The sequence below is a fragment of the Lampetra planeri genome, chromosome 52 (assembly GCF_965212315.1).
Source record: "Lampetra planeri chromosome 52, kcLamPlan1.2.h2, whole genome shotgun sequence".
Taxonomy (NCBI): Eukaryota; Metazoa; Chordata; class Hyperoartia; order Petromyzontiformes; family Petromyzontidae; genus Lampetra; species Lampetra planeri.
The window spans coordinates 4112449-4128639 of record NC_136158.1 but is presented as its reverse complement, the minus strand read 5'-3'; the positions used below and the strand labels follow the sequence as shown (position 1 = coordinate 4128639).

The following is a 16191-nucleotide window of genomic DNA, read 5'->3' as shown; positions in this document are numbered from 1 at the left end:
CGCGCGGGCGCTAAATAGAGTCGTTAAACAGTTCAAAGTGCAATTCGTCGTTAGTTTCTCGAGCTGTTTTGTTAATTTAGATGTGAAACGGCTCAAACGTGGCCTGAGTCTTACAGGGAAAAAGGTGAGATGCATAACAACGATTTGTTGCTACGCGAGTGAGCAGACAATCACAATAGAGCATGCAAGTTCACATGGGGGACGGGGTGACCCGGTGACTCAGGAATCAGGAGGCGCTGAACCAGCAAAGCCGAGAACCCTGAGTTCCAGACCAGGTTCCAGCGGCTGCCTGTGATTCAACCGTGTTCTCAAGTGAAGCGAGATGATGGTCTCGGCTCGGTCACGAATGACTCACGTAGATAGAGACCCACAGACTCGCATAGAGACACATAGACTCACCTAGAGACCCACAGACTCGCATAGAGACCCATAGACTCGCATAGAGACCCATAGACTCACACAGAGACCCATAGACTCGCATAGATTGAATAGTGATCAAACCGGGTTCTTAAGTGTGACGAGTTGATGGTCTAGACCCAGTCACCACTGACTGTGCACAAAGTTAATTTTGAAAAATACTACTTTTTATATATTGTTTAGAATCATAAAAAAAATGGAACAAACTTGTCGTTAGGGCAGGGTGTGTTTGAAAGTGCAGCAGCTGACGGAACGGGTAAGAAGCCATTGGAAGGGGACCTCCCAAGAAGTTCTGTGACATCTCTTTCTGCGGGCCGTTCTCTAGGACGGGCAGTTCGTGCTTTGCAAGCGTTCCGAATGAACACCGCAATCTCTGCTAGATTCCGCCGAGAGAAGAATTGGAAGAAATTTGGAAACAGGTGAAGCGTTTACAAGGGCACTTAGAAGCCAATGAAATGCTCTTAAGATCTCCGTATAATAGTGTTGTCTCTCGCTACGAAGGTCATGACCTCAAAGAGTCCCACAATTGAATGGCATACACTGCCGCGTTCTCAAACTTTAAACATCGCACACGTGAAGCTCTACGTCAGTTCCTGTGACTACCATGGGAGCTTCTCACCACAGCAACCCCGTGGCGTCGGGGTGGAAGAAATCAATGTAGTGCCTCGACGAGACAGTTCAGCAAAATAGGTCGCTGCCCTATCTGTGTCAGAGATTGTGCGTTATCTCCTCGCATGCGTGGGTCTTCTCCGGCCACTCCGAGCCTGCGTGCCGTGGTGGTGAGGAGACGTTATCGACCTCGCGTGGCACGCAGGAGTTCGCGAGTTCCATCCCGGACCCTGGCGATGCCTGTTGTAAATTTGAGATCCGCGCGTTTTCTCTCTCTCTCTCTCTCTGTCCGTGCGGTGGTCGCGTGGATTTTTTCTCCTGGATTATTTAGATTGTTTTGCTGATTTAAATGTCCAAATGATGGGCCACTTTGTCGAGCTATCATTTGCTGCTAAAACATTACCACGTGGTGATGATGATGATGATGACGAGCCACTGCGATGAGCTACCATGAGTGACCGGGTCGCCTCTGACAAAGAGCTCACACGGCTCTTTACCTGGTCACAAAAAAAAGTATAGCTCAGTTGAAGCCAAATGCTAAAAAAAATTGCCCAAACTGTGCAACGCAGGAGCCCATCGTGAAACGGGAGCCCTCACACGATTCGCTGACGTGTTTACCGCTCTAATCGCGGGCAATTTGCACCAGGGTTAAAATCAGCTGAGTTCTTGAATCACCCGGTGCCAAAACCATAACCATGGTTCTTTACGAGACCATCAATACTTCACTGCCGCACATACCCTTCCGCATCTCTCGAAATGCGATTGCCCTTTCGTACAAAATAAGGTTACGTGAAGTGAAAAAAGAAAACACAACCATAAACTTCTGATGTTGTACTTGGGCTGAGTTACTATGGTTCACTTTCCAAAAGTAATGATTTGTTTTTGCTATAGCGCCTGTTATACACCGGGGAGCCTCGGAGTGCTGTACGTCACGTGTCGTCTCAACGCATTTAAGAGGGCACCCCCAGTGGCAGCTGCCCCTGTGTGTGGCACAGGGCGACTCGGCACCTGGCTGCCAGTAAGGGGGGGGGGGGGTGGGTGATGATTGCTGCTGTGTGTGATCCCAATTGAGAAAACACGCGGTGTGATTTCTTCGAATTTGGAAAATGACACCGCATGCAAGCAAACGCGGCTTTGGAAACGGCTGACGCCGTTTTTTCTCCGTCCATGTTCAGTTCTCAAACGCAGTTGCAGTGATCGGCCTCTACTGGGGATGAGCGTCACATGAACACACGCGCATTGTTTGGGAAAATTTCGGGGGTATTTTCTGATTTTGTTAATTATCTGATTACGCGTAATAATTGTCCGCGCGTTCGCACAAACGAAAGCGACGTCACGCGATAACCACGGGGATGACCGCAGTTCGCGTGATGGTTTATCACGCGCCGATGTTCACTGTTGAACATGGGCCTCCGGGGGTATTAAGAATGTAAGGGAGACAAAGTGACAATCACACGCACACTTAGTTTGCACGGACACACACGCGCGGGGATTATTAACCGTGGAGGTTACGGAGACGACAAACTGCAGCGCCCACGTGAAACACTCTAGCCCACGTGAAATATCGCAGGCCACATAAGCAGCAGTGTGATGTATTTTGCGTACTCCATGGGAGTGGCGGAAAGCTGTCGGTCGAGGAGCCATCACATTCTAAGGAGCTGCTTATGTGGCGCGAGATATATGCGGAGTTGGTGGGGGTGGCATCTGTGGGGGGTTTGCAGTCCCACGATGCAGTCTCCCGAGAGGGGAGGGTTAGGAAGGACTCTCCGCCCGATGCAAAACCGTGCGACCGTAATGATTACCCCATGGCACTGCTCTTTTGAGCAAAGTCTTCGATGCGGCTCCTGGATTTACTGGAGGCCGGCGAGACAGCAGATGTCAGAGAGGGGACAAAGAAGAACAAAAAAACGACAACGCAGAAATGTGACATGAACAGCGGCGGCGGAGCTTACGGAGTTCTGGACAGCGAATACAATTTTTTACACAAAGTGTGGATACAATGTAAATGTACATTTGTGCGAGTTTCACAAATACCCTCCCGCAGGGGGGCTCTCTCTCGAGCTACGCCAAGTGGGGGTTCTTTTGCCAGTGAGCGGCAGAAGCAAGCAACCGCTTGCTCCTGCCAATCGGTGTGCGTGTGGTTTCTGGGTCGGGTCGCGTGCTCAGCACGGCAGTAGTCCCTCCCTCGGTTGACGCCTTTGATCCGTTCCATCGAAAACTGCCGTTGACCGGAATAACTGTTCATCGAATTCACTCGTGAGTTGAAAAATAAGTAAGAACAGTCACTGAGTCTGCACGAGAGCTGTTACAACTGCCAAAACAGATAACGTGATGTTATCAAAGCCCGTGGAGGCACAAACGCTCATGAATGGCCGTCGCTGATTGCGCTGATTGGCTGCGGGCACGGCTCGGCTTGGATTGGTCGAAATTGTTCACCCCCCCCCCCCCCCCCCCCCGTGTGTAACGTAAACATTTCCGTTGTTTGTATTTGCAAATAATAATAATAATTTACAACCCCTTTATCAATTCCCCTGCTGGATGAGGGTCTTTCCGCGCCGTGTTGGCGTTGTTTAACCGTACTCGGGGGGCGGGCGGAGGAGGGGGGCTAGAACCAGTTCAGATTCCGCTCGCCACCGATGTTAGCCCGTGGCCAGCAATCGAACCACTGCCCAGCACGTGAGAGGTATTCGAGTACGCGTGTGTTGACACGGTGTCTGTACGTGTACACGTTGACATGCGTGCACGACCCATCGGTGATTTTAGGGTCCCGCCACCCAATGATCCCACCAAGTTTGTGCGGTCAAAGCCCTCCACCACCCCGACGCGGCCAAAACGAACGGATCGTCGCGTTTGAGAGTAACGCGCGGCGTGTAACACCCGGCGCATAACACACGTGTAAGTGTGACACGTGGCGTGTAGCACGCGTGTGAGTGTAACGCCCGGCGTGTAACACACGCGTAACAGCGCGGCCGACTCACGGGGCTCCGCGCTTGTGGCCTGCCACGGGCGGGGCGCTGCGGTCGGGCTCCTCCGCCACTTTGATGGCGTCCTCGATGGCCAAGAGGAGGCCCTGGCCGCCCTCGCCGCGCAGCGCCGGCCCGAAGCACTCGGGCCTCCGGATGAGCAGCCGCACCACCACGTTGGCATTCTCCTCCACGCTCTCGCCTGCAAAAAACGAGCCTACCTTTACCCTACCACAATACAATCACTCTACCCTACCTTTTACCCTTTAGCAGGTAAGGTAAAAAGCAACGAGCCTACCCTTACCCTACCCTTTACCCTTACCCCTTGGCATGTCGACACCTTTACCCTTTACGTTTACCCTTTTACCCGGTTAAAAGGGTAAATGACTTTACCTTGCCGAGGCCTATGCACAGCTAAGTGGGGCCTTACCTGGCCAAATCTAGAAACAAGCTAAATACTGTTTTACAGTTTAGACTTTTTTTTTGTTTACGTACAAAACCGGCGGTAACCCTGCCCAGGCCGCGGCCAACGCCGGCCGGCACTCCTCACCGTTGACGAAGACGGCGAAGCGGAGGAAGTCGAGGAAGCGCTCGCCCTCGATGGGGTTCCAGCCGATATCAGGCCACCCGCGCGCCAGCAGCATGGGGCTGCTCTGCAGGCCGCAAGCTGCCAGGTACTTCACCACCTTGCATGCGCAGGACGGACACGCGCAGGCGCGCGTCGCGGCGTGCGTGGGTTAGGCGCAATGACGCGACGCCGCATGCGGCTGCCCAGTCGCTCTGTGTGTACGTACGTGCGTTGAACTTCTTTAGCACCGCGTGTGGCCAACCATGAAAATCGGAAGTGCGGGGAGGTGGGGGGGAGGCACAACAAACTAAAACACAAAAAGCAGTCCGAAAGAAATTAGGTTTCAACCTAGATTTTGAAGAAAACTTTTGCTCGTGTCTGTTTAGTCAGGGGTATTTATGATTACCACCCAGCATCCTCAACAGCCTCGATGCATCGGTTCAGGGACCGCTCATGGGTTTTTTTGCGCAGAGCGCAAAAGACGGAGTGTTCTCTTACGAGCGCGTGTCCACGTGTTAGTCCGGCCTGCACTGCGCTTCTGTGTCGATGGATTTCTTTCTCTCATCATTTACACATTGGGTGCTCCACAATCGTGGACACAAACTGGACTGAGGTGACAAGGCCACTCAACTTAACAGTGGGTCCCACCTAGCACACACGAGTAGAGTCATATACTGTATTAACTTCTGTGACGAATGGGCTTCTGCAGAGGACAGAAAGAGAAGGTAGCCAAATTCATGGACTCATAGTTAGGGACTGCACTTTGCAATGTGGTATAATAATAATACAAATTTACATCCCTTTCTCAATCCACTGCTGGATGAGGGCATCCCCGCATCGTGCGAGTTGCAATGACAACACATTGCCAAGCTGGTCAGTGCGGGCAGGTGAAAGTCGCGGGAGCGTAGACGTGGGAGCATAGTAGTGCAGTACAGCGATGGATTTCCCGCCGTTGCCTTCAGGCCGTCCACCGTGCAAGCTTCCAGAGAGTCTACAGCCTTCCGGCACGTGGCAATGTGCCGTTGGTCGGCACGTGGCAATGTACCATTGGGTGGCACGTGGCAATGCGCCATTGGGTGTCACGTGGCAATGTGCCGTTGGGTGTCACGTGGCAATGTGCCGTTGGATGTCACGTGGCAATGCGTCGTTGGGTGTCACGTGGGAATGTGCCGTTGGGTGTCACGTGGCAATGTGCCGTTGGGTGTCACGTGGCAATGCGCCATTGGTCGGCACGTGGCAATGTGCCGTTGGTCGGCACGTGGCAATGCGCATTGGGCGCCACACTTACCTTCTCCAGGTCGGGTTCCGTCAAGGCGAGAGCGAGTTCGTTGTTGTCCATCACGGACGCCGCCGCCACATCCAGGGGCGTCGAGCCCTTGATTCCAAACGACGCTGCAATGGAACGCCGGGGGTGGAGGGGAGGTAGGGGGGCGGGGGGTTGGGGTTAGCCAGGCGGCACGACAAAGCTAAACTTAAAGACTAAACCATTTTTATTTTAACCAGGTAAGGCCCTGTTGAGCTAAATAAAGCACTTTTTCAGAAGCGACCTGGCTATCACAAATGATTGCTTAACGAAGTGGCTTATCATCATGTGGAAATGTATAGCAGACAAACACTCTAAACGCGTGATGTTGATTATAAACATGGAGATAAAAACCGGAGGGAACCGGAGGAAGAATCCACGTGACCACGGGGATAAAGAGACATGCAAGCTCCAGAGTATTTGGCTGCTATAAATGTCCACGTGATGAGTCACTTGCGTGGAGCTCTCATTTGTGGCCAGGTCGCTTCTGAAACAGCAGCTACGTCGGCTCAGTGGGCCTGACCTGATAAAATAAATAAAAATTGCTTCGTAGTGCAGTTTTAAGTTTTATATGTCATTGTCGTCGCGAACGCTGAACGCGGGCCCGGAGATCGGTTGACGGGTACACGCCAACGGGAGCGGCTCACCGTTGCCCAGACCGAAGCTGCTGTTCTCCAGCAGGTAGCTCAGGTGCTCAAACATGGACTTCTGGTTCTGCCGGCTGATGCGGCAGAAGTAGCAGAGGAATCGACAGCAGTTCGCCACCATCTTAGGGAAGGTGATCTCCTGTGGGGGGGGGGGGCGGGGGGCGGAGGAGGGGGCACATCAACAATCAAGTTATCTTGATAAAGGATTTTTTTTGTTTTTTTGGGCTAGATCGTGTACATATAAACGTGTCATTATAACTCGCCACCACCCGACACAGCCAATTGCTAAAGGTTTTGTCACGTACACAAAAAAAACGTGACCAATTGGGAACTACTTCAGCACACCGGTTGCGTGTTGGAGAATAAACCCAACGGTGTTTACAATTCGAGTACGACGTTTCGCGGGGCGCTTACAAAAACCAGCTTCATCGGGCAATTAGTCAGAATTGTGAGGAAGTCCTCCAAGTGAACGGAGTTACAAGTTTTGATTTCAAGCTTTCGTGACTCCAGGGATTCATATTCGTGGTTTTTTCGGTAAAGGCACATAGAAGGGAAACAATATAAGAATAAACATATAAAACAATAGAAATTCTCATGACGTTTTGACTGCAACACAAGCAATTATCATCAGGTGTGAAATCCACAGCAAGAAAAGGAGTTACAAGTGTTCTTGTGTGTAACCGAGTGAGAACTCTAGGGGCCAGTATGTCTTGTTTGGTGTTGCAACGTTCTTACCCACCCCTACTGGACATCTGTGACAAATATCTTTACGGCTCATCGGATTCCTCCAGGATAATATTCACATTCTGAAAAAAGATTCTGCATGTATGCATGTTGAACTTTATTTCGCACCGTACGTAGCCAACCGTGCTAATCGGAGGTGCGGGGGAAGGACTAAAAAAACTGAACACAAAAATCAGTTCTAAAGAAATTAAGTTTTCAATCTAGATTTCAAAGTGCATAGCTCCAGCGACTACCTAGATATCGGAAGAGCATTCCAGACAGCCACAGAAGAACGTCTGAAAGCGCACGACGCTGCGACCGTCCTTGTTCGACGGCTAGCCAAAAGCTGCTGTGAGGATGAGCGGAGTTTTGGGTGATGGTTTATGAGTCTCATTTGCGAGAGTGACCCGGGGCACGAGTCTGCCAGCAGGGGGCGGTGATTGCTGCTGTGAGTAAACCCCAAAGTTATTAATGTTCGAATTGGGCAAAATTTGGACCGCAACGCCGGCACACGGCGGCCTACTCTTGCGAACGATGCCAGGGAATCTTTACCGTCCACTGTGAGTGAAGCAGACTTCGTGCAATAGTAATATTTAAAGCCTCGACGCAGAGGTGTTGTTTCTCTGTGTGCCTATGTGTGTGTCTCTCTCTGTGCGTCTCTGTGTTCTCTCTCTCTGCTTGTGTGTCTGTCTGTGTGTTTCCGTGTCTGTGTTTTGTCTCTCTCTCAAATGTAGCAATCGTTGGAAGAACGTAATCAACCAGGTAGAGTGTTGACTGTTATGTTAGCCGACTCTCTGTGTTGTATTGCATTATATTTCTAACTTTACTAGGTTTGTTTTCTCTTTCATCCGTACCTGATGATGATTGCTTGTGTTGAAATCGATCGTGGTATGCTATTATTTAATTTATTTTTCTTTCTACGTGACTTTACCTAAAGAACCAGTAGTATTCTAGCGGTTAACACACAGCGCAGTATTAACCAGGGCGGCCGCCACATTCGAACCGCGAACCTCTGCAACAAGCGACGAGCGCCCTACCGCCAGGCAGCGTCACCGCCTCGGGAAGGCCAAGTGCTGTCGTTTTGCATTGAGACCTAAAGAACTCAAAAAGTATTTGGACATAGGAAAAGTATTAGGGTTGAGTTTCACGTTCAAACGCTTCTAACTTTTGGATTATTCTCACTGTGGTTTTTATTTTTTTAACCGTGATCACAGCGTAAAATCGCCCCCGACTGAGCAAACTTGGCAAGACTATCCTGAAAAGGAGACCTGAGCCTCCGATTGGTGTACAGAACACATAACCTTGGGCAGTCACGTGACCTCTCTGCACGACCTGATTGGAGGCTGACATCCCATTCGTCCACTAGGCGGAGCGACTGATTAGATTAGTCCAGATTTGGTTAGCTATATATTTTCCCGCACCTCCGTTTAGCACGGTTGGCTACATACGGCGCGAAAGAAGTTCAACATGCAAAATGGCGCTGGGATTATTTCCGTCAACGATTGTCGCCGATGGTTGGCCTTTAAAGGAGCCATACCGTGGCACGGCATTGCGACCTTTGTTCTTGAAAGCATGAAACTCAACAAAAACCTGGATGGGAAACAAACGCTCACCTGACCCTCGCCTCCACTCAGCACGTTCACCATCACCTCCATGACCGTCTCGTGCATCCCCAGGGCTCGCATCAGGTTGGGGTGCTGGTAGAACAGCTTGTTGTTCATGATGTTGCTGCACGCGCCAGGAGGGAGACTCGTTAATTGTAAATGAAAACAGACTGTCGGGGCAAGTGCCGTTGGCTAGCACCTGTGAAGGCCGGCACGGCACACGAGGGTGTGGGTGGCCAGCATCACGCCTGGCGGCAATTGTCTTCCCACTGGCGATGTTTACACACCGCACCAGGTACTCATTTGAGGCTGAGTCGACCTAGGGGAGGCCCAGGACTAGTTCAGATAACAGTCACTGGTGTTGGTGGACGAGACCGGGAATCGAACTCGGGTGGCCGGCTTCGTGGCGCAGTGCACCAATCGCTCCACTACCGCTCCCCTACTTTGTAATTTCACACCGCTCGTGGTGGCGCCCACACCTGATCCGGGACTTAGCAGGCGGATTCGAGGGGATGCATCGCGTGAGAATAATTACCAACCTCCAGGGCTGAGACAGGCAGCAGCAGAAGACAGTGCAGGGACTCCTCTACTTACGAACAAGTTAGGTTCGAGAGTTCTGTTCGTAAGTCGATTTGTTCGTAAGTCCAACTTTACTCCTGTCGATTCCAAACGTGTTGTGCAGCATGTACACTAAACACGGGGAATGGCTTTAAAAGTTGTATAATCTCCTGTAGATGCAGATGCCACTGGTTCTTCACGTTCTGCAGATGTAGATGCCATCTATTGCGACTGTCGGTTCGAACAGGCAACTGGACACACGGACACGTTTGTTCGTATCTCTGAAAGTTCGTACGTCGAATAGTTCACAAGTGCAGGAATCCCTGTATAGTAAGTAGCCTAAACAGATTGAACACGTGACCACGGCTATCAACGTTAACAACGGCTGTTCTAACAATCGGACAATCATAAATACATTTTTTTTTATATGAAACCCCATCAAATCCCCGTGCTGCATCACCCAATGCCGCGGATCATGAGCTGCTCCTCCTCCTTGCCCATGCGCACGCGCAGCAGCGAGCGGATCTGCCCGAGCGAGGCGAGAAGGTCGAGCGTGTCCTCGATGGAGTTGCCGCTGATGGTGTACGTCTTGGGCAGCGCGCGCATCAGCTCGCCGATGCCGTCGTACTGCCGGTGGAGCAGGCCGAACATGGCGCGCACCAGCTCGGGGTCGGCCACGCGCGACTCCTGCGCCCAGTGGATCATCACCGTCGAGATGAGCTCGTGCAACGTGGCTGGGGGGCGAGGTGGAGGAGAGGGAGGAGGAGGGGGGAGATGGTGGGGTGGGACAGGAGAGAGGTGGGGGTAAAAGGAGGTGAGTGGGGGGAGAGGTGAGTGGGGGGAGAGGTGGTGAGTGGGGGAGAGACAGTGAGTGGGGGGAGAGGAGGTGAGTGGGGGTAGGGATCAGAGTAGAGGAGTAGTGAAGAGGAAGGGGTAGAGGGCAGGGAAGTGGAGGGGAGTGTGTACAAGAGGAGGAGACCAGAGAGCAAGGTGGAGAAGGAGAGCGGTGGAAGGGATAGGAATTGGTTGGGAGAAGAGGAGATTTGTATAGGGGGGGGGGGGGGATGGAGAAAGAAAGAGACGGGACACACGGCCGTCAATATTACGTGGAGAACGTTTACGGTGAATTCGCAGGAGATAACGTGTGTCTGCACGCGAGGCTTGGGCCTGTGGGCGTTGCCATCCGCCCCGAAACTCACACGGCTTCTTCTCCTCCTCGTCTTGAGGCTTATCCTCCTCCTTGGCCTTGCGCAGGTTCTTCACGCGCTCCACCAGGGACATCAGCTTCCCGCGCCACGACGGGTCAGCCTCCCCTTCCTCCTCCTCCTCCACCTCAAGCTCAAAGCCTGGCCAAGCAGCGCCGATGTCATCGTCGTCGTCATCGTCATCATCGGCATCTCCACCACGAGTGCTACCACTATTACCACCGCTACATTCACCTTTGCAACAACACTACGATCAATGAAACTAAACGATGTTTTTATTTTACAAGGTAAGGCCCACTGAGCTATATCGCTCTTTTTCAGAAGCGACCTAGCCACAAATGATAGCTCAAGGAAGAGGCTTATCACATGGATTTTTTTTATAGCAGCCAAATACCATACACGCACATTGATTCTAAATGCGAGGGGCAAAACCGGAGGACCCGGTGAAAAATCCACGCGACCACCTGGAGAGAGACACGCAAACTCCAAATATAGAGCAGGTGTCAGGGTCAGGATCGAACCTACGACCTCCTGTATCCCCTGCGAGGTAGTTAAAATCTCGCCACCATCGCAGCCATATAATATAATTTCTGATCCGCTGCTGGACGAAGACTTCCCCCGGGCTGTGTTGAAAGCGGGGGTCGCTTGATTTGGACCACGACATCATGCTCCAATTTTTTTTATTTGTTTCCAACTACTCGCAAAGTGCTTCATTGGGCAAAGTCACATAGCAATGGCCACTTGCAGGCCGGTGCTGCATTCACATTCTGCCTCACAGGGACAACTGCCACCGGGAGTCCCCTGCCATGGGCATGGAATTAATATAAAGCATCGATGATGATAATGATGATAATCGTGATCATCATCATTATGATCATCATGATATCCTGGCATATTTACTATCCACAGAGTGTATATACTCCATATCCTAGCAGATTCACTCAACACAGATGGTATATTCCATGTCCTGGCATCTTCACTACCCATAGATGGTATATTCCGTATACAACAGAGGATGCCCTCACCGCAATGCAGCAGCAGATCATGATGGAAATTCTCCAGTTTCTCCTGAACTTCATCAGGACATGGGCTCTCCTCATCCTCCGCAATGTTCTTGAAGCTGACCAGCATGTTGACCTGCACAACAAAGACAAAAGATCCCCCATAAAGTCTTTAACAGACTTGGGGCAAGTGCTGTGAGCGACCACCTATTAATGCCAGCACGACTCACAAATGGTTTAGTGAGTGGCCAGCAACATGCCCGGCCGCCTTTGTCTCTCCATTGCTGACTATTATACATCACAAGGTGCCAATTTGAGTCAACCTAGTGGAGGCCCAGGACCGGTTCAGATATTTGTCACCGATGTTGGCCGTGAGCGGGAAGCGTACTCGGGTCGCCGGCTTCGTAGCGCAGTGACCCAACCACTACCCTAACGCTGCCCACCTGGATAACAAACACACGCATGGCGATCCATCCTCTTTCCCATTACGAGCAGCAATGAAAATGAGTAGAGTATGATGAGTGAATGAGTGAGTGAACGTGAGGGCGAGTGTAAGGCTATAGCGGTGGTGGCTGTGGGTGAGTGAGTAGGTGAGCGAGCGGGTGAGCGAGTGGGTGAGTGAACGTGAGGGTGAGAGTAAGGCTACAGCAGTGGTGGCTGTGTGTGAGCAGGTGAGCGAGTCCGATGAACGAGCGAGCGGGTGAGTGTGCGTGCCAAGGGTCCGCGCAACCCTCGGAGTCACCTGTTCCTGCGGCGGCGAGCGGAACTCCTTGGTCTTGCGTGCGGTGTGCGCAGCCGACATGTTGAGCGCCTGCATGACCTCGTCGTAGCGGAACTTCTGGTTGGCCTGGACCTTGGCGACGAAGGCGTCCGAGAACGCCACGATCGCCTCGATGCGGTGGCGCAGCTGGCACTCGCACAGGTACTCCAGAAGGTGGCACATCTAGGCAGGGCGACACACGACAGCTCATGTCGCCGTGACTCGGCCCACATCATCAGTTCGACCCGCATCGACGATGCGACTGGCGTGGTCGGTGCCACCGGCATTGTTGATCCGAATGGCATCGTCGATGCCACTGGCATGATCGGTGTGACCGGAATGGTCGATACGACCGGCATCTTTGATTCGACTGGCATCATCGATTCCACAAGCTCCAAATTTGAGTTATATCGCGTCGATGGGACGCTTCCGTGTGTCTAATGGTCAGCACACTGGGCTCACGATTCAGAGGTCAACAGCTCAATTCGAAATCACGGAACAGCAGTTGAAACAACGACTGTACAAGCTTATTAAATTCCCCCCACCCCCCACCCCCCTTATCGCCGCCTCTGGCGAGCAGTAGAAATGGGCTCAACCAGTTCGTAGATCGGCAGGTCGTGTGTGTTGGGATAAAGCGTGGGTACTCCAACCCCTTGCAGGATGTCTGGCCAGTGTGTACGAGTAGGCCAACATAACCTCCCTAGTGGGGCTCTCTGGAGCTCCCTGTAGTGGAGCCGTCTCCGCCAGCAGTGTTCGTGAGCAGGGAATTAGAGGCCTGCGCCTTTATTGTAAAGCGCCGGAATGGTGACCGAATGCCAAGATGCTGCACATTGACAGATATATTTTACTGCCAAGAATAAAAGAGTCCTTGCGATGGCAACAGAACCACAACAGGCCCAGGGCAAGGCCATGATAATTAAAAACATGTATTCTATGCTCACAAAGTGCAGAACCAAGTTGAAGGTAGTTTTTTTGTTGTTGGAGCGGTTGGTGATACACTTGAGAACCCAGTGTCATAAACGGGCAACCCCCGGAATTGAACACCGGCATCCCAGCGCGCCGACCTCAGAGCCAGCCGGCCGACCTCGAAGCCAGCTGGCCGACCTCATAGTGAACCGGCCGTCCTCGAGCCCCTTCAGCCGGTTTAAATAAAATAAGTCTCACGAACCCCGAAGCGGCTGGGCCCACCCTTCCCCTCCACGCCCTCTCACCTGCAACTTCACTGGCTCTACGAGCTTCATGTAGAGCAGGCCCTCGCCGGCGATCACCTCCTCCTCCCCTTCCCCGTCGCCGTCGCCCGCGGCCTTCTCCTTCCTCTCCGCGTCGTCCGCCTCCTTCTCCCGCCCGCTCTCCTTCTCCGCCTCGTCGTCCACGCCGCCGCGTCCGCGTCTCTTCCTCAACGCCCTCCTCCTCTTCGCTTTGGACGCGGCGTGCTCCGCCTCTCCCTCGACCATCTCCACATTCTCATCCCCTTCCTCGTCCTCCTCTTCGTCGTATTCGTCCCCCTCCTCGTCCTCCTCGTCGTCGTCATAAAAATCGTCCTTCTCCTCATCCCCGGCGCCTTCCAGCGCCAGCAACTCCTTCGCCGGGCTCCCCCCCCCGACCCCGTCGCCACCCGCCACCTCCTCCTCCTCCTCGTCTCTGTGCTCCTTGAAGACGCCGGGGTCGATGAGGAGGAGGATGTGCCGCACGTCGTCGTCCCCGAACACGCCCATGACGAGCAGCGTGCACACGAGCTTGAGCAGCGGCACGAACAGGAACTCCGTGCTGCTGCCCACGGGGTCGCGGATGTGCCAGCCGCCGTCACGCACAGCCTCCGTCAGCATGTCCAGCGTCTTCACCTGTTGTTGGAGGCGGGGGAAAACAGCAGCGGCGGTAAGTTGGTCCCACACAGAAAGGCCGAGAAGAACCAGGCCCGGGCGCGGGGGCCCTACAACTCGTGCATGTGTGTACACGTGCGTGTGCGCGTGTGCGCGTGTGTTGTGTGTGTGTTGTGTTTGTTGAACTTATTTCGCACCGTACGTAGTCAACCGAACTAATCGGAGGTGCGGGTAAGGAGAGGAAACTAAACACACCACTGCCACCACCACCACCACCGCTACTACCAATCAACACCACTACCGCCACCACCGCCCCTATCACTAACACCACCGCCACTTCGACCACCAACACCAAGACCGCCTGCACGCCCTTCCTGCGGGAGGGGGGCGGTCGGGAAGGGCCGGATGAGAGCCTCACCTTGAGGATGCCGAGCGGGAACTCGGGGCTGTGCTGGTACACGCTGCCCAGCGACTTGACAAAGCTGATCTCGGACGAGTACATGAGCGGGCGGAGCGACGTGGTGAGCCCAACGCCCGGCAGCCCGTGCCGCTTGCTCTCGTCGGGGAACAGGGTGATGCTGCACGTCTCGTCCGTCATGGGCACGATGTACTCGTTGCTCATCATCAGGCGGACCGTCGAGTACGTCTGCAGGTGGATGTCAATGAGCAGGTCGTAGTAGCCGCTGCGCAGGAGGCCCGGAATGTACTTGGACTCGATGGCGTAGAGCAGCTGGTTCTCGGCGACGTGGCTGCAGAGGGCGTGCGACACGCGGCTGTTGCCCAGGGCGCACAGCGCCGAGTAGAGCTTCAGGGTGTAGAACTGGAACTTGAGCAGGTCCATGCGCTCGGAGAGTTCCAGGATGTCGATGCACCTGCGCGGTTGGGTGGGTGGAGGGGGGGGCAGCGGGGTAGGGGGGGGTGCCAAACATCGAGACGTGTTAATAGTTTCCCTGCGGCGTCGTCCGTCACGACCGCAATCGCGAAACGCCGTACAATAATTACCACGATCGTATCGAGGGAGAGAAGGAACCCGTGAATGAGAAAGCTGTTAAGTGCAGACATCAACAACATTATGAAAAGGTAAATAAGTTCATATTTTTTTGTGTGCGTGGGTATAATTGTTTTTAGGTTTCCCTTAAAGATCACAGTACTGAGCACGCGTGATTCCTCTTCCTTGCGTTTTTTTAGACAAGGTGCTTTTGAATGTCGTGCAATGCCCTGTCCAACCGACACACAACTCCCAACGACGAGACAAACCTATTGAACTGACCATTTAGTTTCAATCATCAACTACCAGGGCTGGATTAAGGCTATGAGGGGCCTAAAGATAATAGGAGAGAAGCTGCCTAAGTATGTATTACACATTGCAAAGAAAAATGATAAAGTCATCAAACGTCTATATATTTTTTACCTATGTAAAAGTAACACATTTATTTGCCTCAAGGCAAATACATCGAACGTAAATCATCCGCTGCACTAATTTCTTCAAGCAAACAACACGTCTTTTTTCCGACGTTTATCTGTGGCAAAGTCACGAATTACGTCACGGTAATTCAAAGGACTGAGGGTCCGCGCTACCGTCGCTCCGCTGGGAATTCAATGTGGAACGTAGGGCCTAAAGGAGGGCCTCCAAAAAATATGAAAGCCTGAGGCCTTATTAGCCTATTGGGATATTCCGGCCCCGGTCACAAACACCTCCCCTTCTTTTCGTCCCACTGCTGACTAAAATAAAAAGGGAGGTTCGATCCTCCCGTCAACCGTCCACGCCGCCAATGGCCGACCATCAACCCGAATCGGCACCGCTCCGTGTGGCCTACGGGGCCACCTGATGCACAAATGGCACCGTGGAAGATCCGGCGGCATTGCGAGTGTGCGCAGCCACGTGATCCCAAACCAACCGACCCACGTCGTAAACGACCCGCCCAGCGTCTGCCTTCACTCCGTCAAAGGAGGAATGGGTATGAGATCCGCTCTGCTTCCCAACAGACAATTGACGAGCGGGCAACGCATCTC

General features: G+C 52.9%; 1 protein-coding gene across 1 annotated transcript in view; it reads right to left on the bottom strand.

Annotated features, from left to right (window-relative positions):
* Positions 1-16191, bottom strand: part of LOC144734625 (ryanodine receptor 2-like) — a 260955-nt gene that overhangs the window by 184935 nt on the left and 59829 nt on the right. The window contains exons 36-47 of the mRNA XM_078616894.1: positions 14597-15050; positions 13570-14199; positions 12341-12541; positions 11623-11734; positions 10592-10738; positions 9853-10126; positions 8844-8958; positions 6508-6646; positions 5846-5949; positions 4540-4675; positions 4005-4191; positions 2829-2879 (exon numbers count right to left, since the gene is read on the bottom strand). Coding sequence (XP_078473020.1) covers positions 2829-2879; positions 4005-4191; positions 4540-4675; positions 5846-5949; positions 6508-6646; positions 8844-8958; positions 9853-10126; positions 10592-10738; positions 11623-11734; positions 12341-12541; positions 13570-14199; positions 14597-15050 — 2550 coding nt within the window. The remainder of the gene's footprint in view (positions 1-2828; positions 2880-4004; positions 4192-4539; positions 4676-5845; positions 5950-6507; positions 6647-8843; positions 8959-9852; positions 10127-10591; positions 10739-11622; positions 11735-12340; positions 12542-13569; positions 14200-14596; positions 15051-16191) is intronic.